This window comes from Falco rusticolus, chromosome 6 (assembly GCF_015220075.1).
Source record: "Falco rusticolus isolate bFalRus1 chromosome 6, bFalRus1.pri, whole genome shotgun sequence".
In the NCBI taxonomy this organism is placed as follows: domain Eukaryota; kingdom Metazoa; phylum Chordata; class Aves; order Falconiformes; family Falconidae; genus Falco; species Falco rusticolus.
Window position 1 is genome coordinate 17,828,538 of NC_051192.1, and position 12,518 is coordinate 17,841,055.

The 12,518-nt window shown below is 51.8% G+C and overlaps 1 protein-coding gene across 14 annotated transcripts in view; it reads right to left on the reverse strand.

The window, feature by feature from the left end:
- OTOF (otoferlin) overlaps positions 1-12,518 on the reverse strand; it is a 115,928-nt gene that overhangs the window by 48,510 nt on the left and 54,900 nt on the right. For 9 of the 14 annotated variants that reach the window (XM_037392729.1, XM_037392728.1, XM_037392726.1 and 6 more), the window contains exons 7-11: positions 9,703-9,735; positions 7,265-7,300; positions 6,275-6,295; positions 5,350-5,397; positions 3,081-3,110 (exon numbers count right to left, since the gene is read on the reverse strand). The exons of 4 other annotated variants lie outside the window; for them this stretch is intronic. In XM_037392729.1, coding sequence (XP_037248626.1) covers positions 3,081-3,110; positions 5,350-5,397; positions 6,275-6,295; positions 7,265-7,300; positions 9,703-9,735 — 168 coding nt within the window. Of the gene's footprint in view, positions 1-1,011; positions 1,267-3,080; positions 3,111-5,349; positions 5,398-6,274; positions 6,296-7,264; positions 7,301-9,702; positions 9,736-12,518 lie in introns of those variants that run through there. One more of the 14 variants, XM_037392739.1, reaches the window with a different exon arrangement.

Here is a 12,518-nt window from a genome sequence, read left to right on the forward strand (position 1 = left end):
AAAATCGCTGTATCTGTCCTGGGAATTTCTGAGGTTCCTTGGGAAGTAAAAGAAAGCAGAAGAGCAACCGGTGACGAAGCCAGTAGGACTATGCAGGGAAGACACTGGCAGTGCTGGTGCTTTACCAGGACCCAAAATAACAAGGTCCTTGCACAGGCACCGAGGATGCACTGGGATCTGATTAGCACAGCATCTCATACCCCATCAGTGAAATGACAAAGCTGGTTTTGGGCTGTGTGGAACAAGACTGGGATTAAGCACCAGGTCCAAGGAGCATGCACTGGGATCCATCCCAGCAGCACCAGCCCAACCCAGGTCCTTCCAGAGGGATGCACGTGGGAGCCAGTGTCACCCCACTCCGCTCCTGGGGCAACGACCTCATGCTGCCAACTGAGCCTCAGTAAATGTGCTGGGGACACCAGCTGCAAGAGCCTCTCGCGTGTCCCTAAAGGCAGTTTTACTGCAGAAGAGGCCCCAGAAATGGGAAACAGCCTCTAGCACATCCACAAGATGAGCCTCAGCTCTAGCTGGTTCAGAGACCAGAGTCCAGAGGGCACAAGGTCCCTCAGTGGCACAAAACTTCAGGTGCTGTCACCACACCTGCACATCTCCCTGCTGCTCTTCTCAGCCCCAGTTAGGACAACTGGTACTGCCTCCTTCCTTCTCACTACCCTTGCTGGTATTATCACAGTGGACTGGAGCCCTAGGGAGGCAAATATCTAGGAAATAACAGAGTTTGGAAGTCACTAAGAAAAAAAAAGAAAAGAAGAAAAAGGCGGGGGGGGGAAGGAAAAAAAGGGAAAAAATTGATTTTCGTAGCATGCTTGGCACATGCCGAGGAGAAAGGAAGGAGGATGAGGAAGGAGCTGTTGCAAATGCTTTGGAGGCAGATGCCCAGAGGCTCACCCTTGTCCCCCAGCCCCTTCCCAAACCCCATCTGTCACCTTTTCCAAGTCAGGTGAGCACCGACACATCCCACACATACCCCTTGCCCATCCCTGGAGGCACTACCTTCACCTGCTGGCTGTCCAGGACTTGGCTTCCCCCAGGAGGAGATGCTGGAAGAGCTCAGTCGAGACAGGAGAGCTGCCAGCAGCACGTCTAGGGTGGAGCAGCCATCCCGGTGCCGAGCTGTGTCCCACATGCAGGTCGGGACCAGGCAGGGACGGGGACCCCAGCCAAGCTTCTCTGGGCACAGCAGGGTCTTTGCAGCATTAAACAAAGGTCGTACCAACCCCTTCACTTCTCCTGCCAGGCATGCTATAGCGCGGATGGGAAGCCAGTGCTGGTGGAGAGCTGACACCATCCCCACATGAATATTCCATGAGGACCCGTGAACCTGAGATGTCGACACAGGCTGCACGGCAGCACCGAGAGCCCCCCCTTTGCCAAAGCCTGGGTTTAGCCTGGTTTCCTAAAGAACTGAGATGCCGGAGAAGATGCTGCTGCTGCCCGCCTGCCTACTCCCTTCCAAAACAGTGCAAGCTCCTGGCCCTTTGCAACCCAATTTGGCAGCAGGGTCAAGACTGGGTTCCTGCAAGTCCAGGGGTGTGGACCAAACACCCTGACTCTGTCCCCAAGTAGGGACAAGCCCCTGAGCAAAGCTTAAACCTGTATTGGACACCAGAGCCTCCACCCAGCCTCCCACAGCACCGTCCCCTTGGATTTTCTAGTGGTAAAATGGGATTGAGCAGATGAATTATATTCAGTTGATGGCAAAGCATACATCCTCCATTTCACTGCTCCCAAAAGCACTTGGCTTTGTCCTTTAGGATTCCACCCGTGTGGCTTTCCAGGAGGGGAGCACGGAAGGACAGACAGGTTTTGAGACATGGGCAGGGAAGTGGAAGCAGTCTCTCTCCTGGCCAGCTTCTAGTTAAAGACACGGTTGCAGGTTACTGGTTAATTATTCATGGCTAAAAAAAGGACATTTTAATCATTGCTTTTTACTGGGGAGCTGGAAGCAGGGAGCGGGATTTTCATGGCTCATTTCTTTGCAAAAATTATGCCCGTCAGGCAGGTGCTGCCTCCATCACCTCTGTGCTAACAAGACTTCCAGTTCTGCCACCAGTACCAGGGACAGACCCCACTGTCAGCCCCACCTACACACACCACCCTTGAACCCAGGGAAGACCCCAGCCCTCAAACCCAGTTTTCCTCTTCCCCCCTCCCTGCACAGCCGAACTGGGGAAGGGAGCCAGAAAGAACCAGGCTGCTTGGTTCAGGGAGATCTCCTCCTATCTTTTCCTGAGTCTGCCCTCTCCTTGCTCACTGCTTGAAGACATTTTTCCCCTTTCCCCACCTCACCTCTGCCTCCTCACTTTACACCATTAATTAGGAGGGTCCATCAGTAAGATACTGCCATAAACTGGTCCTTAAACTGCAGTGTGATAAACATGAGACAGAAGAGACCTCACAGATGGGAAGTGCTCTGCAGTGGTTGCAGGGATTAGTGCCTGGACAGCAGGAGATTATCTGGAGCTGCAAGAGACTCAAGCTTAAATTTCAGCAGATCTGCTAAGCTGGAGGATGCTGCTGTTAGGAGGGAGCTCAGACACAGCCTGGTCTGGTATCAGTGCAAGCAGCTGGGGATACAAGGCAGGCAGAAGCTGAAGAAACTTGTCTACATGGATGATATGGCAGCCTGACCTGTGGGCAGAGGAGCTGTAAAGCTGGTGCCAAGTTCCCTCTGCCCAACCCTGGGCTGATTACCCACACCCAGACCCTGTCCTGCCCTGAGTCCTGGCTGGACTGTCAGTGCCCAAGCTGGGAAACTCTCCCCTCAGCCAGGACCCATCCAAACCTGGTGGGAGACAGGCTTCCCTCCAGACCTCACAGTTGCCTTCCAGTGCTGCCAAGGACAGGCTTGGCCCTGTCTTTTACATTTAGCTTTTGTTATAGATAAATATACCCTGCAGGCTCTGAAGCCTCAGGCCATACATCCAAGAGACCCGAGATCCTCCAGGGCTGACAGGCTCAGCTTTAGAGAAAGGGAGAGCACACCACAGGCCAGATCAGCCACAACATGAGCTAGGAAAGCTGGAAACAAGGAGGAGGAGGAGCAGGGAGAGGAAACCTACTTGTGTTCCTTTGTCTTCTCTTTGCCTTTGCTGGAGCCAGTGGCCACGCACCAAGGGAACAAAACGCAAACAAGCTTCAGTGCACTTCAAGTGCTTCAATCAGACCATAAAACCAGAAGAGGCTGCTCATCCCTTTGCAGTTTCCCTGCTCCTCATGAGTGCCCCATCCCCAGGCGGCAGTTACAGACAACCTTCCTCAGCAAGGCTGACCCCAAACACCCCTGTCCTGCCCACATCTGTAATTTTAGGTGGACAACACCACTGCATGACCCTCTGCTAGGCTAGAGGAGCTTAGGAGAACCACAGCTCCCTGCACAAGGAACTGAAGGTGGTGAGTATTCACTGGGTGCATGTATGGGGCCAGTAAAGCAGCTACAGCTGTGCATGCACATATGTGAGTAGGTATGTGCACAGACTGGGGTGCTGCCAGGGCAGGAGATAAGGCTTCTGCTACTTTTTGATAGAGGGGAGTGGTCTTCATTATCCTCCCACAGAGGTGTATTCACATCCTCCCTCCAGAGAGGACTCAGCTGAAGGAGATGGGCTGGATCTGGGGGTCCTCATCCCTGCTCAGACTGACAGTGCATCCTCCTGCCATGACACCATGCAGGAAAGCCTGACTCCTCACCTCCCTGTTTCACTTTGCAGATCCCCGCTCTGCTTTGTGGATTTTCAAACCTGTTTTCCTTCCCTCATGGCTCCTACATTTCTCTGCCTGGGTCTTGCCTCCCTGTTTTCCTCCCCAGTCACTCTTTCTTCCCTGGCTAATCTCCCCTATTGCACATCAGCAAAGTGGGGAGGAGAAAGCAATTAACTAGTTCTAGAAAGTAATTAGGAGGGCTGTTTTTTAATTACAGCTTGTTACTCCACCCTATGGCCACATCTGTGCTGGGAACATAGGGCAGGAGAGTAGCTTCAGGGCATGAAGCTCCAGCTCTCTGTGTACTCAGCTGCTGGAAAACGACCCAGATGAAAAATATTTTTTGTTTGATGTGTTGCTGAATAGGTTTTAGAGAGGTTAAGTCTAAAAGACCAGTTCCAGCACAATATCCATCACTGGGTGGGCGTCTGGGAAAAGCAGGGTCCTCCTGTTCAGCCCAGCATGGGCAGGGATTAGCTCAGAGTCTGGGTTGGAAAACAGCCAAGGAAACCCATCCAGAAGCTGCTTCTGAAACAAGCGGTCCTGCTTTCTCCCTGCACCAACACTTGCTCTGGGAGCAAACCAGCAGAAATTATTCCCTTGCCAGCTGAGCTTGTCACAGGAGCAGGCAAACACCAATGCCAGCAGCTCAGCTGGTTCATCTGCATTGTAAAAGCTGCCCTAGTGCCCCTGCCCAGTACCAGGAGGAGATTTAAATCACTCCGTGCTTTGTCCTGAAGTTCATGGATGTGGTCTGAGCTCCCTTCAAAGCCATGGCTCACCACCATCTCACCCCGAGCATGGCTGGTTTGACTGGGTCTGAGCACACAAGCCCTTTGCATCACTGTAGGGACCAGTAGCTGCATCTCCCCAAGCAACTCACTGGTGCAAGACTCTTCCCCGCCCCAGCCAGGCTGGGAAACTCTCCCTGCCCACCAGTGCCCATCCCAGCTGCCCCAGGGCTGCAAGAGTGTCTGGTCCTGGATATGTCAGGATGTGGAGCAACATCCTCAGGTGGATGGGACAGGGTAGCGCCTGAGCCTGCATCCTTTCCCTGCTCATGTCACTGGTGGAAATGTGGTCTGGATGAGGGATGCAAGAACCTAGCTGAGGCTGCTCTCTTGCTCTGTCTCCCTCCTCCTGCATCTCTCTGCTCTCCTGGCTTCCGTGTGCAGCATCATACAGTGCTGCTGGTCCTGGGCACTTGGATCACTGGTGCCTGGGTGAATAAGGTGACCACACTATGTGAGAGGTCCAGAGATCTCTCTCCAAGGGTGTGGTGGAGCAGCTAACATCAGATTACTCTTTATCCTTCCACTCCCTTATCCCTTGCCCACCCCTTCCAACCCTCACTGCAAAAGGTGCCTCTGACTGCAGATAGCCACAGCCTGGGCTCTGGTTGCCTGAAAAGGGCACAGATTTCCTATTAGTGGCACTACCAGAGAACTCTTGCTTTATGCCTTCCAGCAACTTGGTCTTAAGCACTCTCACTAGCACAGATGAACTTGTGGTCCTGCCCTGCAGCTGTTGCAGGGGGATGCAGTAACACTGCTGCGAAGGGTTGGAGGCTGGAGGCTGGAGCTGGAAAGTAAACCTGGGCATGAGCAGGGGCAGGGGGAGTCAGGGTACCTGAATGGTAACACGATGTGTCTTTTCTCTTTCCCCTTAGCCTTAGCTCTGCAATCACAAAGCACAATTCATTCAGACATGATTCATCCTCCTGCAGTGACAGAGACCCTTGCCCAGCTTCTCCTCTCAAACCCCCCATCAGCAACATGCACCAAGCAATCAACCAAACCCAATTCACAAGCATGCCAGAGGGAGATCTCGCTGCAACAGGACTTCCTAACCCACTGTCATCCAGGGAACTGGGTACAGAAATAGTGACAGTACTGGTGGTGCTGGAATGAGAAGGGAGGAGTGAGGGACTGCATGAAGAAGAAAGAGTAACTGTCAGAAAAAGAACATGGATGGATAAATCATAGGGCACTGGGCTCGCTGGTGTTGTGCATAGATGTGTGGACAGATAGTACCACAGTAGGATGGATGGAATGGCATTAGCATGAATAGACAGACTGACCTATTCTGGGATGGACGGATGGATGAATGGATGGATGGATGGGTGGATGGATGGATGGGTGGAGAGAATTACAGTGATGGATGGAAAGAAATGCAATGAAATGTATGGATGCATAGGATTGTACTGAGATTAATCCTTGGTGGATGGTGGTAACTGCACTGGGATGAATGGATGGATGGGTGGATAGCTAGGCAGATGGACAAATATTATCAAGGCTCCTTTGGAAGGCCCCTGAGTAGAAGGAAAAGTGTCCTTGCTGGGCAGAGGGGAGAACAGGATAAGTACAAAGGAGCCTTGCTCTTTGGGGGGTGGTTTGAATACAAGAAAGCCCTGCCCGTCTTGAGAAGGAAGCAATTAGGACATTTCTCTGGGTTCAAATGCCATGCAGGGACTGGTACACCAACACGCATGTCACATACATGCACACACCATGCCCAAAGGGCCTAAGCAAAGCATGGGTACCATGCCCAGTACCTGGGATCTTCAGGGTCTTCGCTGTTTGGAAAAGACACAGTCAGGAGAATGAACATGAGGGAGAAAAAAACCCACCCAAACAGACATACCCTCCCACAGCCCCTGGAAGCTGGCTAGGCCAGGGGAAGGGGCTATGGCTGCCACCACACCCGGAAGGATGCTCCTGGGCTGATGCTGAGAAGGTTCTTTCAGGGCACACCGGAGGGAAAGGTCGTGCTCTGGCCTTAGCCAGAGCTATGTGGCAAAGTACTGAGGAGACATTGTGCCACAGCTCTTTGCAGCCACCCAAGTCCTGCTTGCCAGCAGCAGGACAGCAGTCTTCTGAGGTTTATTCTGCACCTTCTCTACCTACCCCCAAATAGTGAGCAGCAGCAGCAGCAGCAGTGAAGAACAGACTTACAGGGATAGGTTGGGGCTGGGATCATTGTCCTGGGCTCACCCACGACAGATAAATTTACTTATACAGCTGTATTCTTACTGATGGTGCCCTTGGAGTCCACTAGCCCTACAGACAGGGTGATCACCATCATATTATATGGGGTACGGCTGTGGAAGGACCTGCCTCTCCTTTGCACTGTGACATGGAGGAGGTTTGCAGGTGCGGCTGGGTCTCACAGAAAACTGCTGGAGCACAGGGTTCGTATGCGACCATACAGCTCTTCCTCCCTTGCAGGCTTCAGCTCCAGCTTCAGGACATTCATGTGTGCTCCTGCACTTGCAGAGAAGAAACTGTAATGCTGATGCATGAAGCATTGGCTTCACCCAGGTCTGGACCACATACTCTGCTTTCCTGGCTTAAGATTTGGGAATTAATTTGAATCAAGAAAGATTTGGAATTTAAACCAGACTGGCCTGTATCCCAGATCCTGGGTATATTTATGCCTGGACAGTCACATACTTGTGGGAGGTGGGGTGACTGGGATGAGCTGGGATAAGAGCAACCCCCCGCCTCCAGAAGCCAAGATCCCACCAGTCATGACATTTTGGTACCTTGCTACTGACTTGTATCCATCGTTAAAGTGAATCCTGAGTAAGGCACCAAAAAGAAAGAGAGAAAAAAAAATTACCAGTGTCAGCAACCCACAAGCAGCAAGGGCAACATTGACTTGCTGAGTGCAGGGACATCCCTTGCAAGGAGGGGTGGTGCTGTGTCAAGCCACAGGGTCCTCCAAGACAGCTAACGGGTGGTAACCTCAGCTGTGTGCATCCAGCCTAGGGTGCTCCACTCACATTGTCCGCAGGAAAAACATGGCTGGTGACAGGATCTGTGCTTCTGGCACAAGGCACAAGAGCCATCATCACCCTGGCACAGCCAGCATCATCCATTGTTCCTGCTGGATCTGGAAGATCTCCTGCACTGGAACAGTTTGGGGTCAGTCTAGATCAGAGGTGCTAACAGCCTCCAGGAGATCTCTCAAGCTGCTGGAGGCTCCTCTGCCTTGGGACTCACAGCAGCACCCAGTCCAGTGCTTTGAACACCTTTTCCTGGCCCTTTTCCTGATCTTCAGGGCCCTCAGGATGCATTTTTTCCAAGATGAGGACCGGTTTTTAGTAGGGCCTCTAGCAATAGCAGAAGGGACGATGGTTTTAAACTAGAAGAGGGGAGATGGAGATGAGAGATGAGGAAGAAATTCTTCCCTGTGAGGGCGGCGAGGCGCTGGCCCAGGCTGCCCAGAGCAGCTGTGGGTGCCCCATCCCTGGCAGGGCTCAAGGCCAGGCTGGACGGGGCTGGGGGCAGCCTGGGCTGGGGGGAGGGGTCCCTGCTCGTGGTGGGGGGTGGGGGGGTGGGGGGGCTGGAACTAGATGGCCTTTAAAGGTCCCTTCCAACCTAAACCATTCTATGATTCTATGATTGGAGGGTTTGCAAAAAGGATGGGGGAAACTTGACAGGGACTGATAGCCTTTGGGAGATCATTTCATTATTATTTTTTTTTTGCTCAGGATGCAAAGTACCCCAGACTTGTCTGGTTATGCTGATGGCAGCACTGGTCTGGCGCATGGCATCCCTAAGATGTGTGCCCAAGTGCCACACCTGAGTTAGCAGTTTCAGACCCTCCTTATCTACTTGGACACAGATGTTATGAACTGGCCACACTGGTCTTCCATCACAACCAAGGATGGAGACACACACACACCCCCCCAAAGGCTGAATCAGACCCTATGTGGCAGGATTCCTCTTTCCTTTGACTACAGGGGCAACCTAGGAAGGCTGGGATCATAGCAAGGACCTTGCTGAGCTTCCTAGAGCCATGCAGGATGGTGCTGGAATGCACCTCACTGCACTATCTAATTTCTACCTCTCTATCGCCACAGCAGCTCTGGGAAGCCACCATGAGCAGCAGCAGTGTTTGCAATGTGTTTGCACCATTGACCAGCACGGGCTGACTAGCGAGGTGCCCAGACCTGATAGAAGCAGGGAGTCTTGCCTCTCCCAGACTCCTGTCACAGGTATTTTCATCACCAAGCTCAACTCCAGTGCTTGGCAACGACCCCAGCTTTGGAGCAAGTGACCCATGGGATTAATTAGTAGCAGGCAGAGGGCTGAACCCAGTCAGACATGTCTTGGATCCACTGGGTACACACAAGAAAAGACAACATCAATAATTCACCATGACCAGGTTGCTTTCGGCTGCAGAGCTCTGTCCTGTCCATGAATATTTCAAGTCAACAGCTATCAGGTGATGCTTCCTGGGATCTCAGTTTCAAGGTGGTCAGGAGCCATGGCATGTACAGCCCTATCCCATGCAAATTTTGGCAGCCCAGTGGGGTCCCTAAACCACCTCTGGAAGTGCCCATCTGTCTTTACTGGCCACAGAGGGAATCTAAGGATGTCTATACTGGTAAATAAATGGACCAAGGCTCATTCTCTGACTATGGCATCGTTTGTGTCTGTATAGGTCAAGTCCTTTCCCTCCACAAAACATATCCAGGCTACCTGTTGGAGGTGGTCCATCATATGGTCCATCAGGTGGTCTATCATATCATATCATATCATATCATATCATATCATATCATATCATATCATATCATATCATATCATATCATATCATATCGTATCGTATCGTATCGTATCGTATCGTATCATATCACATCATAGTGCCTGTGCCATCATAAACCATCCCAGACATGTACTGAACCAAACCCATGCCATGCCAGGGACCATCTTAATGACCTAACAGATGGGAAGGTGCTACCACCTGTGTCCTGGCTTGCTTTATCAAAGGGATGCTGCGTAGGGTGAGCAGGCTCCTAGCTGTGAGCCCCAGTGAAACACAGAAGTCTGTACTTAACAGATCTGGGCCTGCAAGCCCAGACAAGCCTGGGTTTAAGGAAGCGCTCTCTGGAGAGCAAGACTTTGAACGTGTCTCAGCACTGCAGAGGCAGAATTGCAAGGCCACCACCAGAGCAGGGCTGGTGTGGGTATTTACCTGGTGTGCTGGTCTTCTGTGTCATCTCCAAGGCTAGGGCATTGTACAGAGAGAGAGGGGGAAAACCCACTGTGATATGAAGACAGAGGGCTCTTCCATTGTGTCAGCATTTTAAAATTTGCTTCAGTACACGAAGAACTTCAGAGCATACCAACACAGCAAACCACTCCATGCATGCCTGAAAACCCTCAACCACCTTGCACAGGGCTGATCCTCCCCCTGCCACCCACACCACTCCTGGCTGTGCTGCAGGGTCCATGCGTGACCCAGACTGGTTTTCTGTGACTATTTACCGGCCGAACTCAACATTAGGGTGAAAGCGACCTGGTGCCCTCCACCCTAATCTCCTTCCTCCCCTCCTGCCTTCTGCTCAGGGTGAATTTGCTCAAAGAGAAAGGATGCTTAGGCTGGAAAAAGCTGCCCTGGGTCGATGCTGTACCCTGTGCCAGGCAGCCTGATAGAAGGTAAGGTGCATTACTAGCTGCTTGTCCTGTTTTTGAAATGCAGATCTGGCAACACCAAAACTTTATCTTTTTGTTATTCTTTTGGTGCAATGTTGTCTTGGGTCTGGGATCTGTAACTGATGGAAAAGGAAAGACCCTCCAAAGAAGACAGGACAACTTTGTCCATATGAACAAAAAAAAAATTTAAACAAAATGAGTCCTTTTCTTTGAGTCAAAAGGATGGTTCACATCAAAGTGCCCTTTGATTATTTTCAAAAGCCTGAGTGTGAAACTTCTTTTCCCCTTATTTGATTCAAACTCCAGCACAGGTTTGCTACATCGCAAGCCAGGCTCAGCTTTGCAGTGTCACAGACATTTCTCAGAGCATTGTGCCCTCCCATGCAAAACCCTCCTGGCACCAGGGAAGCTCAGTGAAAACAGTCAATGGTAAAATGCCACTAACACCTTCAGAGGTGCAGCAATCTGTCTAGGGATTGATCTCAGGGTAAATTGGGGTGGGGGCTAAATCCTTCCCCTCCCAAGGATGGGACAGGGTGTACCAGTATTTCCTGCATCTTCTCCTTCCTTCTGCAGGCTTGCATGGATGCATTTAGCCTCATTATCCCTGAAAAACCTGCCTCATTTAAACAGGTTCACTCGGCTGCTGCTATCTCCTAACTTTTCTTCACATACTCACAGGGACCCCAGCCTGCCAGAGGAACCTCTCCCCTCCCAGCCAGGACCCATCCAGACCAACAATGGGGTGGCCCTGCCTGGGCATCCTGGGGCAGATGATCAAGGTCCAGCTCTTGTCTCCTGCCCTGCTATGCAGACAGAGCCCCTGGCCCCAGCCAGGCCAAAGGCAGAACAGGATAGGCTGGAATGGAATGGAAGTGCAGAGTCACAGCACCACAGGGTGGTGGGGCTGGGAAGGGACCCCTGGGACCACCCAGCCCACCCTGCTCAAGCAGGCTCTCCTACAGCAGCTGCGCAGGATCATGTCCAGGTGGGCTCTGGACATCCCCAGAGAAGGAGACTGCACAGCCTCTCTGGGCAGCCTGTCCCCGTGCTCCGGCACCCTCAAGGGAAAGAAGTTTTTCCTGCTCTCCCCACGGAGCTCCCTGTGCTGCAGTTTGTGCCCGTTGCCCCTTGTCCTGTCGCTGGGCACCGCTGACAAGAGCCCGGCCCCGGCCCCCTGACACTGGCCCTTAAGGTACCTGTGTGCATCGCTCAGGTCCCCTCTCAGCCTTCTCCTGCCCAGGCTGAACAGCCCCAGCTCCCGCAGCCTTTCCTCCTAGGAGAGATGCTCCAGCCCCTCATCAGCTTGGTAGCCCTCTGGAATGGAGTCAATGGAAAGGAATAGGATAGGATACGATAGGATACTATACGATAGAATAGAATAGAACCGAATAGAATAACTTCAGTAGGAAGGGACCTACAATCACCATCCAGCCCAAATGCCTGACCACTTCAGGGCTGACCAAGAGTTAAAGCATGTTATTAAGGGCATCATCTGAATTCCTCTTGAGGGGGCTGACAGGCTTGGGGCATCGACCATCTCTCCAGGAAGCCTGTTCCAGTGTTTGACCACCCTCCTGGTAAAGAAATGCTTCCTTCTGTCCAGTCCAAACCTCTCCTGGACTGTCTGCAGGCACTTCTGGGATGGGAATTGTCTCGCTAACCTTGAGCCATTTAAACTTTAGGTGGAGAACAAACCTCTCTTCTAGGATGCCCCACATCCAAGAATCATGGAATCATTTAGGTTGAAAAAAACCTTTAAGATCATGAAGTCCAACTGCTAAAATTCACTGGCAAAGTAAAGGCAGAGTGGATGGGGGATCCTCCACCTTCCTGAAGCCTGGGTCTGGCAGGGAGATGAACCGCTTTTTTTTAACATTGAGGGAGCCTGGGAAGGTAGCTTAGAAAAGATATCGCACATTTGGATGGCAAAACTTAAAAGCTGTTCCAGGGGTGGAAAAAACCCAGAGGTGGGGTTGGACTATGTGGATACCAACAGGTTCACAGTTTTGGCAAGGCTAAATGCTGATAATGATTCTGTCACTGTATGAAAGCACTGTGTGTGCAACCAGAGGATGAGCCCAGGCTCCCAAGAGATCCATCAGCAGGCAAAGGTCAAGCCATGAGGAAGCATGGCTACATTTTAAGAAGATTATTTCCAGTCAGGCAGCAGCCTCCAACAGCCTTCCTGCAGGTCTATCGACTGCAGACTTATTTCTTGGTGTGCTATTTGTCTCTGCCTGGATCATTGGCGGGGAGCCAGGGAGCTGCTCCAGGCCCTTGGGTATTTTTCCTTGTTGTGGAAGAGAAATAGCAAAAAGAGTTTTGCACCTGCAATTCTTTGCCAGGAAACCT